The sequence below is a fragment of the Bos indicus genome, chromosome 6 (assembly GCF_029378745.1).
Source record: "Bos indicus isolate NIAB-ARS_2022 breed Sahiwal x Tharparkar chromosome 6, NIAB-ARS_B.indTharparkar_mat_pri_1.0, whole genome shotgun sequence".
NCBI lineage: Eukaryota > Metazoa > Chordata > Mammalia > Artiodactyla > Bovidae > Bos > Bos indicus.
Genome location: NC_091765.1, coordinates 115,147,167 through 115,171,370, shown reverse-complemented (window position 1 = coordinate 115,171,370; position 24,204 = coordinate 115,147,167). Strand labels below are relative to the sequence as shown.

The 24,204-nt window shown below is 56.7% G+C and overlaps 1 protein-coding gene across 7 annotated transcripts in view; it reads left to right on the top strand.

Moving 5' to 3' along the window:
- The window catches only part of ACOX3 (acyl-CoA oxidase 3, pristanoyl), a 49,329-nt gene that overhangs the window by 9,966 nt on the left and 15,159 nt on the right, over positions 1-24,204 (top strand). For all 7 annotated transcript variants that reach the window (XR_011567313.1, XR_011567312.1, XR_011567314.1 and 4 more), the window contains exons 7-13: positions 7,414-7,502; positions 14,320-14,416; positions 16,412-16,594; positions 18,152-18,274; positions 19,854-19,974; positions 23,443-23,565; positions 23,789-23,902. Coding sequence is in view for 4 of the 7 variants with exons in the window: in XM_070791880.1 (XP_070647981.1) it covers positions 7,414-7,502; positions 14,320-14,416; positions 16,412-16,594; positions 18,152-18,274; positions 19,854-19,974; positions 23,443-23,565; positions 23,789-23,902 (850 nt within the window). In the remaining 3 variants the exon portion in view is untranslated. The remainder of the gene's footprint in view (positions 1-7,413; positions 7,503-14,319; positions 14,417-16,411; positions 16,595-18,151; positions 18,275-19,853; positions 19,975-23,442; positions 23,566-23,788; positions 23,903-24,204) is intronic.

Below are 24,204 nucleotides of genomic sequence, written 5' to 3'. Positions count from 1 at the left end.
AGAGGAGGCCTGCAGGCTATATAGTCCGTGGGGTCGCAAAGAGTCGGACACGACTCAGCGCGCACGGCTAGCCACGTGAAAGTGAACCATTCAGGGCACTGAGCGCGTTCTCCACGTCCTACTGTTCTGGTTTCAGAGCGTCTCCTCTTTAGAAGACGCCCACGCCCATGCCACACGCCCTCCCTGCCGCCCCCTGCCCAGGCCTGGCAGTCGCCTGGCTGCCTTCTGCCTCTGCCTCTGCCTCCGCCAGACGTTCTGCATGAAAGGAGTCACGCGCTACGTGACCCTTTCTGTCCGACCTCGTCCCCTTCGCCTGTGTTTGAAGTTCATCCACGTGGTGGCCTGTCCCAGAGCCCCGTTCCTTTCTGAGGCCGAATGACCCACTGTGGCTGGTCCACAGTTCGTGTATCCGTTCCTTCTCTGCTGGACGTTGGGTGCACTTCACCTTTGGGCTGTTGGGCGTGGTGTTACCGTCAGCGTTCATGAGCACTGTCTGTCTGTACGTGGGTCCTCAGTTTTTTGGGGGGCTCTTTGTACCCAGGAGAAGAATTGCACGGTCTTATGGTCACCCTGTGTTGAACTTTTTATTGAATCCCATACTGGTTGCTAGCATTTTAAACAACCCACCAGCAGGGCTGAGGGGTCTAGTTTTCCCGCATCCTCACCAGCACAGGTTATTATCAATTTCCTTTTTTTTTTTTCCGTAACCACCCTAGAGGTTATGAAGCAGTATCCGGTTGTGGTTTTGATTTGCATTTCCTTAATAACCAACAGTGTGGACCATATTTTCACGTTCCAATTGGCCATTTCTGTATCTTTTTGGTAGAAATGTCTGTTCAAATCCTTTGTCCTCTGGAACCAAGCAGGGATGGTGAAAGCAAAGGCTGTTTGCTCAGAGCTGGCTGAACTTCTGCTTGGCAGAGGCTCAGAGGCAGGCGGAGGACTGCATGAGCTTCCTAGTGGAGCAGAGGGTGGCTCAGGGTGCCTGATGGGGGCTGGGGACCCAGTGGGAGCTGGGCACGGCTGCCAGAAGAAGGGGTATCCTGGGTGACTGGTCAGGTGGGGCCTTCTCCGATTGATTCTGTGTTGGAAGCAGGACAACAATTAGGGAGGCCATCAGTTATGAGTCCTGGCCAGTTGTCCGGGCCTTGCTGTGCAGCTCCCTGGGCTCTGCTGCGGGTTGAAGGTCAGAGTGCTGCTTTTCCTCGTGGTCTGATCATTGTCCGTGTGTGCACTGAGTCTCTTAGTTCATTCCTAGGTTGGGCATTTTTGTTGTTGCTGAGTCACGAGGGTTCTTTATGCACATTCAGCCTTCTCAGACAGATGATGTGCAAATGTTTCCTCTCATTCTGTAAGTATCTTCACTTTCTCAGTATCATCTTCTGTGCACTAGGGTTTGAATTCCATGACGTCCAGTTGATCCATTTCCTCCGATGCTCATGCCCTTATTTTCAGTTTATTTTGGCCACACCACATGGATTGTGGAATCTCAGTTCCCTGACCGGGGATTGAACCCCGTCCCTCAGCAGTGAATGTGCAGTCGTAACCACTGCACCACCAGGGAATTCCTTTGTGTTCTTAGTTTCCAATTTACAGTGATCACCGGCAGACCATGTGTATTTTTTGATACCTGAGGCCACCATATCCTGCTTCTGGAGTATAGATTTGTACCTGGAAACTGGACCCGAAGGCGGCGTCTTCCGGCGTTTCTGTCTCTAGACTGTGGAGCTGCGCGTGATGTTCTGTGTTCCCTTACGCGTCGCTCTCCAAACCCTCAGTGGGCATTGTCGCCCCTCCATCCGGCCCATGCTCTCTGTGTACCTAGCGTGTCTCCTGTGCGGCCCTGAGGGCAGCACGAGTCCTGTGCTCGTGGAGTTCACCGTCTACTGGGAAAGAGAGGTGGGAACAAGTCATCAAAAAAACGGTGCTGACGGTAAAGAACCCGCCTGCCAGCGCAGGAGATGTAGGAGACACGGTTCGATCCCTGGGTCGGGAAGGGTCCCCTGGAGGAGGGCGTGGCAACCCACTCACTGTTCCTGCCTGGAGAGTCCCATGGACAGAGGAGCCTGGCGGGCTACAGCCCACATGCTGGCAGAGTTGGACACGACTGAGAGACTCAACACACACACACCCCCCCGCACACACACACACGCTGTATGTCATTAGGTGATAGATGGAAGAGTGTAATTTGTTGAAAATGTAACAGAATTAGTTTAACGCACTGTAGTGACTTACACTCTCCAGGTACTAATACTCGTTTCTCTTCTTTTCTTTTTTCTGTAGCAGGAGACAGATTTATTACCTTATGTCCAAGATGTCATCAATTGTAAAATACACAGTTGGTTAGAAAACAGCTTTTTGAGAGGGTGGGGGGGGGAAGCAGCCTCGTTAATGGACCCATCAGTTTTAAGACATATTCTGATTGATTAAAGTGGGAGCGAGTGTATGTCTTACAGTGGAGGAAATCCGTCACGATAGTGCTGGTTCCCACTTGTAAAGCCTCTGCTGGGTGCCAGGCCCCTCCTGAGCTGTTTCACTAAGCCCCTGACTGTTGGCTCCCCCAGAGGCAGACGTTAGTCCCAGTTCACGTTAGGAAACGGAATGGGGACGGGTCCAGTCACTCTCCCGAGGCCACACAGTCAGGAAGCAGGGCTGGGAAGGCAGGTCCTCTGAATTCCAAAATGCTTTCCCCTGTCAATAGCTTGTTCTGCAGGCTAAGGATTCAGAGGTGAGTTCTCTCTGGAAGAACGGTTTGTGCCTGTAATACTTGGAGTATATCCTGACTCTTGGCAGGGGAACCAGGAAGGGTAGTGGTAACATAGAGTTGTCATCTGATCAGCCTTCAGATACTAGGCCTTCGTGCTAAGATGGTAACTGGATAGAGGGTTACTCAACGTTCAGAGAGAGGGGAGCCAAGAAACGAGGCTGAGTCAAGCTTAACCCAGCCCCTTGCTGGGGGCGGGGTGTGGGCACCAGCCACCAGGCTCCTTCCAGGCCCGCGGACGCTGCGCAAGCTTTCATCCTAGAAGCCATCCTGTGTCTTCCTCAAGGTCATCCCATGTCTTTGACTTTGACTCTGCTAAAGAAGTAGACGCCTTTGGAGAAGAATTGAGTTTTTCCCAAAGCCTTTCTTAAAGAGGGAGAAAGGCTTTGATGCATTGTCATGAGCCAGCTAGCGGTCACTTAGTGCTGGAACAAGTCATAAGGCAACAAGTCAGGTCTTTGGTTAGTAGTCCAGTAGAGTTCCCCCGTGCCTGACTGTGGGGTTGAACGTTTTGCTCTGTGAACTGTGCATGTGGCCCTCCCTCTGTGGTCACCCAGGGCAGCCCCTCTCAGGAGCCTGCCTTGACCCCTGACTCCTGACCAGGAGGCTCCCCGGCTGTCTGCCTGCCTGCCTACCCGTCTGTCTAGCTGTTGTGTTTGGGGGAGACAGTCAAACCCACATCAGTGGATTCCCAACATAGCACAGCTTTCTGGAAGGGTGGTGGCAGGAATATGGACAAAGCAGGGGTGGGGCCAGGCAGGATGGGGCTGGGGGGGTGGGTTTGTGAAAGAGATGCCCTCCCTGGACCTAACTGGAAGGAGCTTACAGAGAAACAGCCAGAGGAGGACTGTGCTCAGTCTTGACCAAAAGCTGTTTGGACAGTGGCCCAGACAGCATCGTGGACCGGGTGGGCCCGAGTCCCCACCTGGATGTCTGCAGGGCTCAAGGTTGCAGCAGTGGGTGCCGGCTGCTGTGGCTTTTTGGGCCCAGGGCAGGAGGGGCGGCTGGCTCGGGGCCCAGGGCCTCCATCTCCCGTCTCGCCCTCGTTGTCCTGCTATACCTCTTCGGCAGGATCAGAACCTCAGTGGCGATGATGACAGGCCACCACGATGGCAGCAGCAATGGCTCCAGAAGTCTCGTACACAAAGTCTTCTCCCCTAGGGGTCATGGTCCGTGGGAATGAGGTGGTACACCCCGCTGTCCCCCCTGCAGGGGATGGCTGTGGTCATCTTGACCCACTGCTCAGGGGAGCCCTGCACACCAGCTGCCTCCACGAGCACCACTGCCACAACGCTTCTTTTTCTTTCGTTAAAAAAGACATTTTAAATTGAGGTTAATCCATTTACAGTGTTTTATTGTTACAGCCATGTTACTTTCTGTGTATGACACAGTGGTTCAAAATTACAGATTATCCTCCATTTAAAGTTATTCAATGTCGTGGGCTTCCTAGATAGCTCAGCTGGTAAAGAATCCACCCGCAATGCAGGACACCTGGGTTCGATTCTTGGGTCAGGAAGATCCGCTGGAGAAGGGATAGGCTGCCCACCCCAGGATTCTTGGACTTCCCTGGTGGCTCAGCTGGTAAAGAATCCGCCTGCAAATGAGGGAGACCTGGGTTCGATCCTGGGTTGTGAAGATCCCCTGGAGAAGGGAAAGGATACCCGCTCCAGTATTCTGGCCCGGAGATTCCCGTGGACTTATGTATAGTCCATGGGGTCTCGAAGAGTCAGACACAACTGAGCGACTTTCACAAAGTTATTATAAAACATTGGCTCTGTGCCCTGTGCTGCGCGGTGTCTCTCTGTAGTCTGTGTACTTTCTATGGAGCAGCGTGTACCCGAGGGCATACTTTACTGCAGGGATGTTGTATCTTATGAGATTGACAGTCTCCAGTTATTGTGGGAAATGTTATATATACATCAGTTCAGTTCAGTCGCTCAGTCGTGTCCAACTCTTTGCGCCCCATGAACTGCAGCATGCCATGCCTTCCTGTCCATCAGTAACTCCCGGAGTCTGCCCAAACCCATGTCCATCGAGTCAGTGATGCCATCCAACCATCTCATCCTCTTCCATCCCCTTCTCCTCCAGCCCTCAATCTTTCCCAGCATCAGGGCCCTTTCAAATGAGTCAGCTCTTTGCATCAGGTGGCCAAAGTATTGTAGTTTCAGCTTCAACATCAGTCCTTCCAATGAACACCCAGGACTGATCTCTTTTAGGAGTGCTTGGATCTCCTTGCAGTCTAAGGGACTCTCAAGAGTCTTCTCCAACACCACAGTTCAAAAGCATCAATTCTTCAGCACTCAGCTTTCTTCACAGTCCAACTCTCACATCCATATGTGACCACTGGAAAAACCATAGCCTTGACTAGACAAACCTTTGTTAGCAAAGTAATGTCTTTGCTTTTGAATATGCTGTCTAGGTTGGTCATAACTTTGCTTCCAAGGAGTAAATGTCTTTTAATTGCATGGCTGCAGTCAGCATCTGCAGTGATTTTGGAGCCCAGAAAAGTAAAGTTTGACACTGTTTCCACTGTTTCCCCATCTGTTTGCCATGAAGTGATGGGACCAGATGCCATGATCTTCGTTTTCTGAATGTTGAGCTTTAAGCCAACTTTTTCACTCTCCTCTTTCACTTTCATCAAGAGGCTCTTTAAATCTTCTTCACTTTCTGCCATAAGGGTGGTGTCATCTGCATATCTGAGGTTATTGATATTTCTCCCGGCAATCTTGATTCCAGCTTGTGCTTCCTCCAGCCCAGCGTTTCTCATGATGTACTCTGCATATAAGTTAAATATATGTGCATTGATACAATTAAATATGTTTGAGAGGAGGATACAGTTACCTAATTCTGCTTTTGACTTTAGTGAGGATCCTGTCCTTGGTTCTGGAGGTTAGCATGAAGTCTGTAAGGACTTTGTTATTTCTTTGTAGATGAACTGAAAACCAGCATCCGCAGTAGTTTTCTGTTTGATTCCTTAAAAATCAGTGACTGGTTTTTAAAATTCGGTCTCTATCTTTTTAAAACTATTGTCTACCTTATAAGGGTTTTAAAAATAATTTTTATCTTTTTATTATTTTTTTCTTTTTTTTTTTTAGCTGTCTGCACTGTTTGCCCTTAATTCCCCAACCAGGGATATAACCCATGCCCTGTCCCGTGAGAGCGTAGCGTCCCAGCATTGTACCCCCAGGGAATTCCTAAGATTTTTTAAGAGTTTTTATCTGAATCTTTACTGAGCCTTATTGTTTGTCACTAGCATTCTATTTCATTTTAATTATCAGGATTATAAAGTTCAAGGAAGATAACTAACTGTTCCGCTGAAGTCAACAAAAACTAGCAATTCATACAAATAGCTAAACTCCAAACAGTACAAATTCAGTGCTGCTTTAATGCAGGTTTTTTCCCAGCCTTGGTGCTTTTGACATTGGGAACAGGTTAACTCCACGCTGCGGGGCTGTCCTGTGCCCTGTGAGGTGTGGGCGGTGTTGCCGGCCTTCACCCAGTAGCTTCTGTAGTAACCCCACTTGTGACAACCAGAAACGCTGGCTGATGGCCCTTGGTCGGGAGGGGAGGGTGATGGAGTCGGGCCTGGTTGGGAATCACCAAGGGTCTCTGAGAAGGACGTTGCATCCCGTCCGCAGAAAGGTCACGCAGTGAGGACTGACCGGCTAGCCATCTCTGTATGTTTCAGTAACTGTCTTTGTTGGCAGCTCATTTTGGGCTTCCCTGGTAGCTCAGTTGGTAAAGAATCTGCCTGCAATGCAGGAGACCCCGGTTCGATTCTTGGGTCAGGAGGATCCATTGGAGAAGGGAAAGGCTACCCACTCCAGTATTCTTGGGCTTCCCTGGTGGCCTAGCTGGTAAAGAATCCGCCTGCAGTGTGGGAGACCTGGGTTCAGTCCCTGGGTTGGAAAGATCCCCTGGCAAAGGGAAAGGTTACCCACACCAGTATTCTGGCCTGGAGAATTCCATGGACTGATTAGTCCATGGGGTTGCAAAGAGTTGGGCACCATTGAGCGACTTTCACCTTTGGGGCAGCGGAAATTTACAAAAATAATCCGCACACACATGTGCACGGCCCTTTTGTCGTTGCCTTAACACCCAGCGGAAAGTCCTGCATCTAAAGTGTGAATAGGAGGTGCCTGGTGTCCTGACACACACTGACCAGTGTCCTGGGGCCCCGGTGACCAACCACAGTACCACAGGCTAGGGGCCCAGTCAAGGTGTCAGAAAGGCCACACGCTGCCCAGAGGCTGCAAGGGAGGGTCCCTCCTGCCTCTGCCAGCTTCCGCTGACCCCCGATGCTGCGCTGTGGCCAATTCCGACCAGTCCCCACCTCCGTCCGCCCGTGGCCCCCTCTCCCCATGTCTTCTCCTCCTCTGACCCTCGGAGGATGCGGGCCATGGGATTCAGGCCCCCGCGGGTAACTAGGGCGGTCTCCCCTCCAGATCCTCAGTCAGTATCTGCAAGGACCCTGCCTCCCAACAGGGCCACGTTTCAGGAGGTCAGTTTAACCCACGGCAGCTGCACGCAGGGACCCTATGGCTTGGTCGCAGGGTGGGGGTCTTGGACCTTTTCATCTGCTTTTCCATGTGGCCCTCACTGCTGCTGTCTGTCTTTTTTTTTTCTTTTTTTTTTTGTGGTCTGTGCAGATTCGGGACCCGAAGACCCTTCTTCCCATGCCGGGGGTGATGGTCGGCGACATTGGGAAGAAGCTGGGGCAGAACGGCCTGGACAACGGGTGAGTCCAGCCCTTGAACTTGATGGTCGCTCCCTTGATGGGCCCATACTGCAAGGCTGCCCACTCAGCACTGCCCACCCTGGAGCCCACTGGGCCCCTCAGTGCCGCCCCGCGCCCTGCAGGATGCGCCGCACCTCCACACGCAGGACCCTGTCGGGAAGGGCGGATTCTGCTCCAAGCCCAGCCTCAGGAGCTGTTAAGTGGCCCTGCGTGCTGAGCAGCGAACTTGTCCCTGGCAGGTGGCCACTCCAGCTCTCAGCGCAGAATCAGGGGCTGAGCCCCTGGGTCCTCAGCCCGAGACCCCGGCGTGCTCCCCTGGACTGGAGCTCAGGCACTCAGCCCACGCCCACACTGTTCTGTGGGTGAAGCTGGGGTCTGGGTAGTGGAGGCAGTGTGGTGTGAGATGAGACCTGGGCCTGGGGAGCTGGAGGGGGCAGGTGGGCAGGACAGCCACGTTAGGAGGGGCCTTGCAGCCTCCAGGAGGGATTCTCCGGCTCACTCAGGGCACAGATTTGGGAGTGAGACGGTTTGGGTTCAGATCCTGGGTCCAGCCCTGCCTCTTGGTCTGAACTTCAGCAGCTTTCCCAGCCTGTCCCCTCGCCTGTCTGCTCGTCGGCGATGTCCCCATGGTGGGCCCCTCACATAGCGCTGCCTGGGGGATGGGCGTGTCTCCCCAGCTGTGAGCCACCCGTCGGTGCCCCCTCACCTGAGCGTTCAGGCAGGACTCACCTGCCATCTCCCAGAAATTCTGGCTGAGACGCTTGGCGCCCCTTTGTTCTCCTGAGATGCTTCCCATGTGGGGAAGCAGAGCTGGGAGGTTCCTTAGTCTTGTATCTCACGCTGCATCTTAGGAACGTCTGTGTACCTGCCGCTTTGCAGGGAGAAGCATGCCCGGCCATAGTTGGAACCCTCTGGTTACGCTGACTTTGGTCGTTTTGAATATAAATCAGGAGGCAGAAAAATAAATAAATAAATAAATCAGGAGGCAGGTCTTCTCCGAGACAGAAGCCGGAGCAGGCGGTCGGCCTCCCAGCACCCGGAGGGTCCTTTCTGCTGTCCCTCCCCATAAGTTGGGGAGCTGGTGGCCTGTAGAGTGTCTCAAATCTCCGCTCAGACCCTCAGAACAGGTGAGGCCCCAGCCTGTGCCCGAGAAGGGGAGAACCATCAATTTTTTTACTCTGTAGCTTGAGGAGAAGATGGCAGGATGTTGTTAAAAAGCAAAACCAGGCCTGCACACGCACAAGCCTCCTAACTAATAGCCGTCGAGAGTTCTGAGTGCCCCTCTTGCTGGCCTGTGAGAAGACCTGTTAGTTACCTGGTGGGGAGGGGGCGTAGTTCCATCCATCGTGGCTTGGTGCAGGTGCGTGGGGCCCCTGGTCCTCTGGGCAGTCGGCGGCATCGCAGGGGCCATGAGAGCGTTGCGGGTGGAAGGCCCTGTCGCCTTTTTAGATCTGCGTGCCCTAGCATGGGGCCCAGAAAGCTTGTGTGTGGCAGCTATGTCTATGCTGGGTCTGTGAGCCCACGTGCAGCCTGGAGGCTGGTGACCCTCCAGCCGTGAACAAGTGCTACCGGGTCACTGCAGTCTGCGGACGGCATCAGGCGGGCTCACGAGTTCCCAGTCCCCATACGTTTTGGTTTTTACAAGTTAGAACCTTTAACCTTGTTTTGGGACATCAGTGAAAGGCTCTGCACTTGGTTCCCCCCTCCAGTCAGCTCCTGTTTTAAAGACTGAGTACTGTGTCTAACTACAGCGCCCCGCCCAGGAGACACAGTCACGCCAACATAGCAAAAAAAAGTGAAAGTGTTAGTTGCTCAGTCGGGTCCGACTCTTTGCGACCCCATGGCCTGTAGCTCACCAGGCTCCTCTGTCCATGGGATTCTCCAGGCAAGAATACTGGAGTGGGTCGCTGTGCCGTCGTCCAGGGGATCTTCCCGACCCAGGGACTGAGCTCTGGTGTCCCACACTACAGGCAGAAGCTTCTCTGGACCACTAAGGCCCTCCTGCAAGTAAGCGTGTCCCGTGGGGGGGGCACAGCTCTTGTAAGTCTCCGCCGTGCCAGCCTGGGGAACCGCCAGGGGGCAGCATGGTGACCACCCTGAAGCCAGGCCCAGAGTGGCCCCCGAGATCAGAGGCACTGTTCTGAGGGGATGCTCGATGGACGGGACGTGGAAGCAGCCTCACTAGGTCCCTGAGCCTTTGAAGGTTCTGTAGTGCCTGGGGCCCCTCCGCTCCCTGCCCCAGGCTGGGGCTCGGATAGGGGCCAGGGGCCCGCCTTGCTGGACATGCCGCTGTCCCTGCTGGTCGCGGGGCACATGCCCAGCAGAGGGCGCCCGGGATGGATTTGAGTCCCTGCTTCCCCCACTTGCCTGCTGCCTGCAGGGCAGCGTTGTGATGGAGTGACTTTTTGTCCAGAGACCTCTTGTATTTTAAAAAAAGCAGTAACAATTTGTAGGTAGATCACAGGAGCACCTGAGTCTGCAGGAAGGCTGTTTAGAAATCAGCGAAGTGAAATTTGCTCATTTGTGTCCGACTCTTTGCAACCTCATGGACTATAGAGTCCATGGTGATTCTCCAGGCCAGAATACTGGAGTGGGTAGCCTTTCCCTTCTCCGGGGGATCTTCCCAACCCAGAGATCGAACCCAGGTCTCCAGCATTGCAGGTGGATTCTTTTTTTTTTTTTTTAATTTATTTACTTATTTTAGTTGGAGGCTAATTACAATATTGTGGTTTTTGCCACACATTGACATGAATCAGCCATGGGTGTACATGTGTCCCCCATCCTGAACCCCCCCCATCTCCCTCCCTATCCCATCCCTCTGGGTCGTCCCAGTGCACCAGCTTTGAGTGCCCTGTTTCCATGCATCGAACTTGGACTGGCAATCTATTTCGCATATGGTAATATATATGTTTCAATGCTATTCTCTCAAATCATCCCACCCTCCCCTTCTCCCACAGAGTCCAAAAGTCTGTTCTTTACATCTGTGTCTCTTTTGCGATCTTGCATGTAGGGTCATCATTACCCTCTTTCTAAATTCCATAGATATGCGTTAATATACTGTATTGGTGTTTCTCTTTCTGGCTTACTTCACTCTGTATAACAGGCTCCAGTTTCATCCGCATCATTACAACTGACTCAAATGCAGGTGGCTTCTTTACCAGCTGAGCCACAACAGAAGCCCAAGAATACTGGAGGGGGTAGCCTGTCCCTTTGCCAGGGGATCTTCCCGACCCAGGAACCGAACTGGGGTCTCCCGCATTGCAGGCGGATTCTTTACCAGCTGAGCCACCAGGCAAGCCCGTCTAGAAATCAGGGCAGGTGTAAATTACGTGGATTACTTTTAGTCAAATAACTCTGAAAGCAAGATAGTAAAGAGCCCTCGGGTGAGCTGTTGAGCCTCACCTTCAAGATGGGCTGCAGGCATCCTCGCGCCTGCTCAGTGGCCCCTTGGGAAGCGTCTGGTGGTGGGCGGGGCGGGGGTGTGTGCTGAGACCTGCTGGGTGTCTTTGGTCCCAGGTGGGGCTGGGAAGGAGCAAGGAAATTGTTAGGACCTGACGTGGGGGGCCCAGGAGGGAAGGGGTGCAGGGCCGGGAGCCAGACACACTGCCTGTTCACATCCCCGTGTCACACCCGGTGCCCCCCAGCACACGCAGGCGCACACACACACACACCTGTGTCCTCCACGGACCCGGGATTCTGGCCTGCAGGCCGGGCGGCATTCACTGTCGGTGACTCAGAAAAGAATGTGTGAAATTCTGATTTCGGTTAAACCCCAAGCGACTGCTTTTCCAAGTATAAGTACGTTCAGCTTGGTTCCATCCCCTGTGTGGCAGGGGCGGGTGAGGATTTTCCACTCCTTAAAAAGGGCGCTCCATGTCTACAGCGGCAGACTTGGGAGAGCATCCCGCGGCCTTCCAGTCACGGGCTGGACCACACGGGGGGCTTCGGCACCGCAGCCAGGCATTCTCAGAACGCAGGGCTTGGAGGCCCACGGACGCCTGCTGCGTGGCCGCCTCCAGGCCAGCGCTTTCAGACGCTCAGACCTGACCTGTGTTTTGTACACCGGAGGGAGACCCCTGGCCTGGACGCTGGTGGAGGCCTCGCGGCCTGACGTGCGGAATCCTAGTCGATTCCGAGGCATCTGGGAGCGGCCTCCAGTTGCCCCTCCCCTGGGCCTCGACTCTTCCCCAGTGGCACCAGCTGTGTCAGCCCCAGGCTGTCCCTGGACTTGGGGGTCCGTGCAGACTGTACCAGCTCCCAGGGGACGAAGTCTCACTCCTGGCTGGCTCATCCATGGCCCTGTCTGCTCGGTTCTGGGCACACGCCCCTTACTATAACAGGATGGCTTAGCTCCCATTGAGAGGCAGGATGACTCAGCGAGCGACGTGGACGGGACCACCCGGTGCTTGTCACGGGGAGGGGCGGGGAGGCATGGCAGGCCTCTCAGAGGAGGTGGCAGTGCTCAGAGGAGCCACCTGCCAGTCTGGAGAGGGCGTGGCCAGCTTGAAGGTCGCAGGCAGATGCTACATAGTGGGGAGCCTCAAGGAGCAGGCGGTCGTCCCGTCGGAGGGCTTACTGCATCCTCCTGCGGGTTTCAATTCTGCTGGTCCCTGGGATCCAGAGTTCTCGTGCCAGGTGTGACCATTCAGAGCTGAAGTGTGCCGAGGCCTCTGCCCCTGTGTGCAGGACAGGGGGCGGCGGAGGGGGGACAAGGTGGGGTTTGGAGAGACCAAGGCGGAGACTGTTGAGGAAATCAGAAGAGGCACAGACCGTGAGGACGCTGGGTCGGAGGTGGAGGTGAGCGTGCTGACTCTGGACGGTGGTGGGTGCCGAGCGCGGCCTGGGGATCCGGGGAGGGGCCGGGGGTGAGCTGGGGGCGAGGAGCCGTCCCCCTTCTCTGAAGGCCGCTGCTGTCCCTCACAGAGCTGCTTCCTGTGGTTTAGTAAGAAAGGTTCCACGTGGCGCTGAAAATGCTTAGAAACCCGATAAGGCTCTATGCTCGAGTGCCTTAAGTCGTGTCCACTTTACTCGCATCCAGCTCTTTGTGACGCCGTGGACTGCAGCCCGCCAGGCTCCTTGGTCCATGGGATTCTCCAGGCAAGAATACTGCAGTGGGTAGCCATGCCCTCCTCCAGGGGATCTTCCCAACCCAGGGATCAAGCCTGTGTCTTTTACGAGTCCTGTATTGGGCTTCCCTTGTGGCTCACCTGGTAAAGAACCCACCTGCAATGGGTTGGGTTCGATAAAGAATCTGCCCGCAATGCGGAAGACCTGGGTTCGATTCCTGGGTTGGGAAGATCCCCTGGAGAAGGGAAAGGCTACCCACTCCAGTATCACCGCCTGGAGAATTCCATGGACTGTACAGTCCATGGGGTTGTAAAGAGTTGGACATGACTGAGTGACTTTCACTTCACAGTGGTCAATGATGCTAAGTATATTTGGGCTTCCCATGTGGCTCAGCTGGTAAAGAACCCACCTGCAATGTAGGAGACCTGGGTTCCATCCCTGGGTTGGGAAGATCCCCTGGCGAAGGGAAAGGCTACCCACTCCAGTCTTCTGGCCTGGAGAATTCCATGGTGTCCATAGGATCGCAAAGAGTCCAGCACGAATGAGTGACTTTCACTTTCCTAGATCACTCTGGGCTCCCCTGGTGGCTCAGAGGTAAAGCATCCGCCTGCAGTGCGGGAGACCTGAGTTCGATCCCTGGGTCGGGAAGATCCCCTGGAGAAGGAAATGGCAATGCACTCCAGTATTCTTACCTGGAGAATCCCATGGATGGAGAAGCCTGGTAGGCCACAGTCCATGGGGTTGCGGAGTCGGACGTGACTGAGTGGCTTCACTTTCTTGGAGGCGCGTTCTTTCCCACTCACGCCACTTGGGAAGCCCTCGGTGCTCTAGCAACTGCTGACATCGATGGTTTGGGGTGTTTGGCAGTTTCCGCACCACCTGGTACTTGGTACAGCCTTGTCCCCGGACTCCTGTGAGTTAGAGTTTCCTTCCCGACAACCATAGAAAACACCTTTGATCACTGGCACCTGCGCACGATCCCTGGGGATGTGTGGGCAGGCGTGTTCTCCAGCTGCTCAGGGGTGCTGACCCCTGCGTCTGGAGCCCCGATGGGACGGCTCGTCCTCCTGCTTGACTTGGGAGGTCTGAGGCCCAGTTTGCTGGCCCTGTCGCCCCGTGTGGGAGACTCTGGTGCGGGGTCCAAGTGTAAGAGTCAGAGATCCTCACGTTTAGGAAGAAGGTCCGCGTTTCCTGCTGGGACCTCATCTGGGCTTGTCCGGCCACGTCGAGGGCGTTCCCTCCCAGCGTAGGAGGAGCCTGTGCGCAGCCCTGAGGCCTGAGCCTGGGGGGCAGTGGGGGGCGGGGTCTCCAACATTACCAATAGATGGCGACCGATTTGTTTCACGCAGAACCCACCACTGGCACCACATCTTTTGTTTAAGCTTTCTCTGGGCAGGCTAGGCTGTCCAGTGGTTAGGACTCCACGTTCTCACTGCTGAAGGCCTGGTGGGTTCAACCCCTGGTCCAGGAAGTAAGATCGCTCAAGCCACGCAGTGCAGCAAACAGCAGCAACAACAAACGCAAAAACAAAGCAGTGAATAAAGCCCGCTTTCACAGGTGGGAGGGTGTGCTGAGATGCCCCGTCTCCCACGGTCTTCCCTCCTGCATCTGCTCTCAGGGTTTTCCAGTCTCTAGGGGATTACCTCCCCTTCTGAGCTGTCCCCTGCTTTGATTTGACCAGGTTTCGGGAGTGGGAGGTGAGCCCCAGGGCCGTCCCCGCCGTTTAACCAGAAGCCGTGTCCCCACACAGGTTCGCCATGTTCCACAAGGTCAGGATTCCCCGCCAGGACCTGCTGAACCGCTCAGGAGACGTCACCCCTGAGGGCGCCTACGTCACCCACGTCAAGGTACCGGAGCCTCCAGGGCAGGGGGTGTCTGTGGGTGAGGAAGCCGTCCCCTCCAGGTCCACAGGACATGCACCCCGCCGTGGGGGGAGGAGAGTTGCCAGGGGAGCCAGAGGCCTATGCGAACCTCTCCAGGATCAGGTTCTGGAGCCTCCACCAAGGAAGGGGGTGCCTGGGTCCACCACACCCCTGGGGGCCCAGGAATGACATCCCCCCTCCCCAGTCCTCACCAGCCCCCTGGGGTTACAGATGGGGAGGCTGACCCTACCAGCGCTGTCCCCCACAGCAGGGAGAGGAAAGGGTTGCTGGGCCGGGCACCCACGGGGCGACCATGTCCTCCGCATCTGGGACTTAACCTTGCCCGGAAGTTCACTGAGGGTGGACATGTAGGGGCCTGGCCCTGGGCCCTTTCCAGGCCTGGCCAGGTCAGGGTGGCTGAGCCCTCCCGGTCCTGAACCCACAGCCAGGATGACCCAATGCCACACGTAGGCTGCTTGGAGCCGAGAGCAGGGCTTCAACAAATGTGTCAAGTGCCTTCCGATCAGGAGAGAGGCTGGAGGTGACAGAGGAGGCCATTCAGAAAAGGAAACAGTGATATGAAACCCAGGAGTACGGAGGTAGATGAGAGAACCCGGCGGAGGGGGTCGATCCAGCAGGATTGAATATCAGTGAAGCAAGCGGCATGTGGGGATGGAGAGAGCCCAGAGACGGTTTGTAGAAACAGCGGAGACAGAGGTCTCTAAATTACAGAAGGAAGACTGCCTCGACTCGGGGGGCCCCACACAGTGGGTCAGGGGCTGTTTCCCCAGGCTCACTGTCGAGAAATACCAGAATCTCAGAGAGAAGACCCTGAGCCCCCCCGGGACAGGAGGCAGAGCAGCTCCCGTGGGATCCAAGCCCCTTTACCTCCGATTTTCCCCGCACGGCGCTGCCCGAAAGCAGTCAGGGAAAGGACGTTTCTTACCACGGATGGAAAACGACTGTACACGTGCTTTTTCCAAGCGCAGCTAAGATGCCACTCGTGCGCGAAAACACAGGAAATATTCATGGCCAGGGGCCTGGAAGGCGGCCGCACAAACACCAGAGAGGACATCGTTTTGGAAGAAAAGCCTGAATAATAAAATAAATGAAGCGGGAGAAGCAGCAGGGGTGAGGGAGGCGCACGTGATCGCGTCACTTGGCGAGACTGTCGGCCGATGTACCCGAGCGCCGCCCCTGGGCCTGGAAGCGGAGCTGCTGCTGGGGACCGTGGTAAGCACCTTGGAACTTACAACAGACTGGAAACAGAGGCACACAGGCAGTTACCTAGTTTTACACCCTGGTGCTGGGAAAGATTGAGGGCAGGAGGAGAAGGGGCCGATGGAGGATGAGATGGTTGGATGGCATCACTGTCTCAATGGACTTGAGTTTGAGTAAACTCTGGGAGTTGATGATGGACAGGGGGGCCTGGCGTGCTGCAGTCCATGGGGCCGCAGAGTCGGACACGACTAAGAGACTTAACAGCAACAACAAAAGATCACAGAGAACAACGGATGACCATTCCGATGACCATCACAGCCCTTGGGATGGTGGCTCAACGGGGAGGCAGGAATCCCGGATTCTGGGGGGATGGTGCCCTTTTTATGAACAAGACGTTGGTGCCAGCTCTGTTCTCTGCCCTCACCTCCAGCCCTGCTCTCGGCACAGCCGCATCTGGTCCTCAGTGAGGTCGAGAGCAGGGCTTCCTGCCTCCATGTGGCAGCTCGTAGGTCTGCACAGATGGCGTGTCTGCCCAGGGCCCCTTCCCTCGTGTGGGCTGGGTGTCCCCCATACCGTCCGTTGATGGGCACACTGGCCCCCTGCTACTCAGCCCTCCTGGCTCCAGGACCCTGTGTCTGGGGTGCCCTGGGGGCTGGGCCTGGGGTGTTGAACGAGGACAGGCACGCCCCTCCAGCCCTGTGCCCATCCCTGAGGTGGCCCACGGTCCCGGGTCCTCTGCCATCTGCTCTCCTCCTACAGGATGTGGGGCAGCGCTTCAGCGAGTCCCTGGGTAGCCTGTCGTCTGGCCGGGTCGCCATCGTGGGCATGTCCGTCGTGAACCTGAAGCTGGCCGTGTCCATTGCTCTGCGTTTCTCGGCCACCAGGCGTCAGTTTGGGCCGACGGACAAGGAGGAAGTCCCGGTGCTGCAGTACCCGATGCAGGTAGAGCGTCTGCGGGCGTGGGTTCACTGGCTTTCCATCCATGTGCAAACACACCGCCTCTCTCGGGTCTCTACAGCTGGGTCACGGGGAGCTGACCGGGCCTCTTCTGGAGTTACAGTGTGACGCCAGGCCCCGGGAAGGGGCGCAACCTCGCAGGCCAAAGATGGGCTCCACGATGGTCTTTACTTGAAATGAGGGGCCTGGAGGATGCGCTGTGGTGAGGCGGGGCGGGGGCCAGGTGTGCACGCTCACCCTGTCTCTGGGGCCCTGCACATCCAGGCTGTGCTCTGGCACATCCCTTCATCCTGGGACACAGTGGCTGAGTGGGCAGCGGTGTTCATGGTGGCGTCTTTTAGCAGAGGGGACACTCCCCTCTCCAGGCCCTCCACGGTCAAGGCAGCCTCGAGTGGCAGGGGGTGTGCCCCAAGCCGAGCATCACCTGGTCAGCTGGCCGGGGTGGGGCTGGGCGTGGCATTGGATCACAGTATGCCTCCACCAGCGTCTCTGCATCCCCAGCACTTCCATGCCCACCACGCAGCTGCCCTGCGCACCAGGTGGGCTGGTGGTCCCCAGGTCACAGGTGGGGCCCCAGAGGCAGCAGGTAGACGAGCCCCAGTCTTGGGCCCAGTGATGTGTGAGCAAAGGCGCATTTGAGTGAGAGTTTCAGGACGTTGTAACTGGATCGAATGTGTTTAACCCTTAGGACCACGAACCTGGTTTAACACCAAATGAGCAAGCGAGGAAGAGCCTCGTGCCTAGTTTGTGCCTGGCCGACACGCAGCGTCCACCACACCGCTGGGCCCCGTGGTCCTCGTGAGGTCACAGCATGCCCCGCTGCCTGGGCTTGAGGCCTGGCCTCAGCGGTCAGCTGAGCCCACCCGAGCCCCACGCGTGGGCTTCTAGCCCCAGTCCAGCCGCCCTTGCTGTGCGCCCCTGGGCGAGGCACTAAGCCTCTCTGCGCTCTGGTTTTCTCCTTTGCACGTTGGAGCGGCGATCACACCCCGCTGTGGGTGGTTGCAAGGACAAGCCACGTTAGGGCGGCGGCACGGTGACCACACGCAGGGGTCGCTGGCGGCGGTGGTGGTGACTGCTCTGGGCCCTCTCAGCCTCCCCCTCCATCCTCGCGGCAGCAGACACGCGCTGCTGAAATGGACGTGCTCCCTCCGCCTCCGGGAGCCTGTTTCCCCTTCTGGCCCAGGGGCAATCGCTGTCTTCCTCCCAGGCTCACAAAGGGCACGGCATTGCCAGGTTGGCCCCGTGCTCGGGCACGGTGACCTGGCTGTCTCAGTTGTATTCTGGTTCAGTGTTTGCTCTGGCTGAGGGATCACATGGCCAAGACAGCAGAGAGAGCAGTGCAGGGCAGTGCCCGTGGGCGCCTCTCCTTGAGCGGGCCTGTCGGGGTGGCCGGGTATCAGGGGGCAGGTGCCGTGGTGGGGGGGTGGGGCGTCCGGGAGAGGTGAAGGGCCTTGTGCACTAACGGGACCATGGGGGTGGGTTCCAGCCACCCCCGCCCTGCTGAGGACACGGAGTGTTCAGGCGGGGATTTGTCCATTTCAGCAATGGCGCTTACTGCCGTACCTGGCCGCCGCCTACGCCTTGGACCACTTTTTCAAATCGCTCTTCCTGGATCTGGGGGAGCTTCAGCAAGGCCTCCTGGGGAAAGACCGGAGCGTCAGGCAGGTGAGAGCCCCCTGCTTTTTCTCTGCAGCGTTCATCCTCATTTAAATCTCACTGGGTTTGAACAGGGCGGGCTCAGCCTTTCTTTCAAAACAACATGGGTGTGTGGATCTGCAGGGATGACGCAGGCTCGTCCGACTTGACCCCTGGGCCGTGTCCTCCCGAGCCCGTCGAGGGGACGGGGGCCTTTTCGGCACGTGTCCGCATCCCCCATTCTCAAGGACATGCTGACACGGCTCCTGGTTCCTGTCTGTGAGTTCAGCTGTTGTTCTCTTCTGGAGAACAGGATGCTTTTGCAAAATCCACATTACCGGCCCCCTCCGTGGATTTCACGGTTCTGATCCTTTGGTAAACAACCCCACAAAAGGTCTGCGTCCAGCTGACTGGATGTGAGCTGACAGGCGTGGCTTTGTGCCAGATGCGAGCGTGCAGACCTGCTGAGATCAGCCCCTGTGCACAGAAAGGGTCTTCTGCTCATTTCTGTGTGTGGACGCCTCACGTGTTGATTTTTTTCCTGCTTCACTCTGCCTCCTGGGCATTGCGAAAAGTCACAGCGCAAGTGCATCTGAAAATTCATCAGAAATGCTACAGAGGGCGGGCTTACCAACCACGCCCTGAAAAGCCTGTATCGAATTAGCACATTTTGGAATATCCAGCATAGACACCCAGGCGTCAGGAGGCGGAGGGTGAAGGGGTGGGGGGCTGGCAGGGTGCACAGCCAGCCGCACAGTCAGGCTGACGTGACCCCAAGGACTGTTTCATCAGGAATGTGGAGCTAATGCATTTTTTTTTTCCCTCAAACATGAGTCACTGAAGTTTTGCCAGCTGACAATGGAATTGTCCTGTTAACAATGTTTTCAAGTGTCACCATGATCTATTTTTTTTTTCCTGAAGCTCAGAAAAAGTAGTTAACCCAGGCATGGGTTACAAGGTAGCGCTTCTGTGAAGCTGAAAATGCTGCAAAAGCACATCACCCTATGCAACAGGTGTGTGTGCCGGCGTGTCTGTATTGTATCTGTTGTTACTGAGGATCATGTTGAAGAGAAAGAATGCTTACTAGATGTGTTAAAGCTAGGGACCCTGAGCCGGGCCTGCACAGGGGGCCCTGAGTGGCCAGGGCTTTGTAGCCCTCTGGGGCTGCCCCCCACCCTCTCCCCTGGGGGCAGCGTGTGGGCAGCGTGTCGGCGCCGTGTCAGTCCCATCCCTTGGGGTTCCTCCTCGTCTCCCCATGAACGACGGGAGCTTAAACAGCTGTTGCTCAGGCTCGCGCTGTGAACTTCATATAAACGGAGTCATGACGCGTGTTCCTCCCAGATCAGCCTACCCACCAGGGTTCACCCACTGAGCCGCCGCGGTGGTTTATCTTCAGTGCGAGGAAGCTGTGTGGCTAGACCGCAGGGTATGCATGTGTAGATGAGTCCTGTTTCTTAAGCTAAAACTGGGTTCCTGCTATTGCAGTTGTCAGCCACCTAGGGTCAGACTGGAGGGGTGTAGGTCTTTGAGGCTGAGCTTGGACTGTCCCCTGCCCTCCGGGGTCGGAGCCTCTCTTCCCCTGATCTTGTTGGCTTCTCTCCCTCCCAAGGCCGAGCTGGGACGCGAGATCCACGCCTTGTCGTCTGCCGGCAAGCCCCTGGCCTCGTGGACGGCCCAGCGGGGGATCCAGGAGTGCCGCGAGGCATGTGGAGGACACGGCTACCTGGCCAGTAGGTCTCAGAGATACGTGAGCTGGTTTCTGTCCTCATCCCTACCATGTGACTTAGGGGTCAGCGCACGACCAACCAGGGGTCAGCACACAGCCAGGGGTCAGCGCATGACCGGCCAGGGATCAGCGCACGGCCAGGGGTCAACGCATGACCAACCAGGGATCAGCGCACGACCAGGGGTCAGCGGACAACCAACCAGGGGTCAGCACACGGCCAGGGGTCAGCGCACAGCCAGGGGTCAGCATATGACCTGGATCAGTGCACAGCCAGGGGTCACCACATGACAAGGGGTCAGCGCACATCCAACCAGGGATCAGCGCACGGCCAGGGGTCAGCACAGGACCAACCAGGGGTCAGCGCACGACCAGGGGTCAGCATATGACTGGGATCAGCGCACGGCCCGGGGTCAGCGTACGACCAACCAGGGGTCAGCACACGGCCAGGAGTTAGCGCACGACCAGGGTTTAGCACATGGCCAGGGGTCAGTGCACGACCAACAGGGGTCAACTCAAGACCAGGGGTCAGCACATGGCCAGGGGTCAGCGCACGACCAACCAGGGGTCAGCACACGGCCAGGGGTTAGCGCATGACCGGCCAGGGATCAGCGCACGACCAGGGGTCAGCGTATGACCGGGATCAGCGCACGGCCAGGGGTCAGCACACAGCCAGGGGTCAACGCATGACCAACCAGGGATCAGCGCACGACCAGGGGTCAGCGGACGACCAACCAGGGGTCAGCACACAGCCAGGGGTCAGCGCATGACCGGCCAGGGGTCAGCACACAGCCAGGGGTCAGCGCATGACCGGCCAGGGGTCAGCACACAGCCAGGGGTCAGCATATGACCTGGATCAGTGCACAGCCAGGGGTCAGCACATGACAAGGGGTCAGCGCACGACCAACCAGGGATCAGCGCATGACCAGGGGTCAGCGCACGGCCAAGGGTCAGCACAGGACCAACCAGGGGTCAGCGCACGACCAGGGGTCAGCATATGACTGGGATCAGCGCACGGCCAGGGGTCAGCGTACGACCAACCAGGGGTCAGCGTACGACCAACCAGGGGTCAGCACACGGCCAGGAGTTAGCGCACGACCAGGGTTTAGCACATGGCCAGGGGTCAATGCACGACCAACAGGGGTCAACTCAAGACCAGGGGTCAGCACACGACCAGGGGTCAGCACACAACCAACCAGGGGTCAACTCACGGCCAGGGGTCAGCACACGACCAGGATCAACACACGACCAGGGGTCAGCACACGGCCAGGGGTCAGCACACAACAGCCTTTGGGCCAAAGGCTTTTTCTGTGGATAAAGATTTTTGCAAATAGTGATTTATCGGCGCCCGGCTGTGACCACTCGTTGACACACTTCCTGTGGCCGTGTTCCTGCTCCCCCTGCAGAGCTGAGATGTCTCGGCAGAGCCTAAAACATTTACCGTCTGGAACTTTCCAGAGCAGGTTGGCCGGGCCCTGCCCTCGTCTCATCCCTCGGTTCCCTGCCACCTGATGCTCCTTGGCCGAAACCTGGGGGTCACGAGGCAGCGTGGAGACTGGAAACCAGAACGGAAGGGAGCTTATCGTGCATTCGTCTGAGTTGGAACTTTCTGGTTGATGACTTGGCAGTACCCTGGCACGTTTTGTTCCCATGAAGCACTATGAGACTTGGCGTTCACTTCTGTTGGCACCGGCGGCTGTTTGAGCAGCTGGTGGGTGGTGCACAGGGCAGGTGACCCACAGGCCAGGCCCAGATCCTGTGTCCTCTGTCTCTGCCTCTGCTGGCCGCTGGTTGCGTATCTGAGGGCAAGCTGCCCCCGCACACCGCTCCTTGGTGTTCTTCTCCATAAGATGGGGCTGATGAGAGCATGGCACGACAGAGGTTCTTGCAGCGAGTGAGTGAATGAATACGCTTGAAGGCTTTAGACAATGTGGGGCAGGCGGCCTGTGCCCCGTTACTCTGGTCTATTATTATTATTATGAGAGTGAAAGTGTTAGTCAACCCGTCGTGTCCAACTCTTGGACTGGAGCCTGCCAGGCTCCTCTGTCCATGGGATTCTCCAGGCAAGAATACCGGAGTGGGTTTCCATGCTCTTCTCCAGGGGGTTTTCCCGATGCAGGGATCAAACCCGGTCTCCTGCATGGCAGGCAGTTTCTTTGCCGTCTGAGCCATCAGAAAAACCCGTTATTATTATAGTCCTGCTTATTATTTGCAGCTCACCTGCCTAACTTCCCATGTGCTGACCTTCAGTCACCGATGGGTAAAGTCTGGTGACTCAGGTGAGACGCCAGTGGAATTGGCAGAGACCTGCCCTGACAGCTTATTCCTCTGCAGCCTTGTAGCCCCTGATTGAGTCTGAGCATCTCGGCGACACTCTGTAGATAGCCGTGAGCTTTTGGTGAAGATGCGTCCCGGTTCCTCCTCGTGTGGGGGGGAGCCCTCAGTTTCTCCGCTCTCTGTTCTGACGTGTGGGTAACCACGGCGCCACAGAAGTTCCTCACCCGTGTGTTTTGTCTTCTGTGCACTGTTCTTTGTAGTTTTTGTTTGTTGTTATAGCTCATAGAGACGCTATAAATAGTTTAGAATGAGGAGCTTGAATCATGCAGCCCGCAGACAGCAGAAATGACTGAATCAAGTACCATCACATAATTCCTTCTGGGCTGAAGCCAGTGGGGCCAAACTCAGGGATAAATGTAAAGCCCTTTAATCTAGATTTAAATATCAGTTTCTAGTCGTCTCTCTAAGGTCGCTCTCAGGTATTCACGTTCAGTGCTCTAACTGTGGCATGGGGCAGCCAGTCAGTGGAAGACGGTCAGGGTGTCATAGGCGACCAGAAGCCTCATACCTGCTACAGAGCACCTTCACACCCTCTTGGGCTGTTCACAGCAGTATGAGAGTGTGAGAAGTTAGGGGTCCTACCCATTCTCCCATCTCAGCCTCACATCTGGAGAACATTCTATTAGTACACCGAAGACCTAGGTGGGGAGGGTCTGGGAAGAATCCTTTATGAAATCTGCGAAGGAATTGGGTTATTTCACTGGTAGGAAAGGCAAGAGAAAAAGAAGCGTTGTCTTCAGATATTTGACGTCTTGTGTACAGAGAAGGGTGCCTTTAGTTGTACGAGGAAGGCGGGCACCCTCCCAGACGGCCCGCTCTGTCAGTGGCCTCCCAGAGCGAGCTTTGCAGGTGATCCGTGAGGCTCGTGGGGGTGATGTGTCGCTGGTGGCAGTGGGTGCTTCCTGAGTGCAGCACAGGGCTTCCCGGGAAACTTGGGGTGCTCCCAGTCTGTCCTTGAAGAGGGAGCAGCCAGACGGGTAGGGCACGCCGCTGGCGGGGGGTGGAGCTGCACCTGGAGAGGGCAGGAAGTGCTTCGTCCCGTCAGGCCGGGCCTGGGACCTGGCCTCAGAGTCCCAGATGGCAGGGGTGGGGCCATCTCTCCCGCCCGCACCCCAGTGATGCGCACACCCCCTCGCAGTGAACCGTCTGGGCGACCTCAGAGACGACAACGACCCCAACTGCACGTACGAAGGCGACAACAGCGTCCTGCTGCAGCAGACCAGCCGCTACCTGCTCGGCCTGCTGGCCCGCCGGGGCCCCGGTGAGGCGGCCGGTCCTGGGGCGTCCCCAGGCCCCGGGCGGCTCTTCCGCCAGGCTGGAGCCTGTGTTCACGGGCAGGAAACATTGATCAGATGGGGCTGGACCGGCGTCTGAAGTGACAGGCCGGGGCAGGTGGCGGTGTGGGGGAGGGGGATTCGTCTTCCAGACACGCCCTGGGGTGGGGGGTCCTTGGCTCTCCCTGGAGTCACCGGCTGTGCCCCTAGGTGGTGCCCGCATCGAGAGCCCCCTGAAGACCGTGGACTTTCTGGATGGCTATGCAGACATCCTTGGCAGGAGGTTCGAGGGCTCCAGCCCCGAGGACTTGTTGGACTCCTCAGGTAAATACACGCCCTTCCCTGTCTCCAGGTGCGCTGTGCCCGGCGGGAAGCAGCCTGTTGCTTTGCCACCTCATTCATTCAATGGTGATTCATCCGCGGACACCTCCCTGTGTCAGGTGCTGACGCCAGCAATGGAGAGAAGGGAGCTTGCTCCCCCCTCCCTGGAGTCCCGGCTCCCACCTGCCCCCCTCTCCCGGCTTCACAGTGAGTGGTCAAGGAGAGAGGTCACAGAAAGAGCAGGGGTGGTTACAGCCCCTCCCCTCGCTACTGCAAGTTAATGATGTCTGAAGGATGCACCTTCC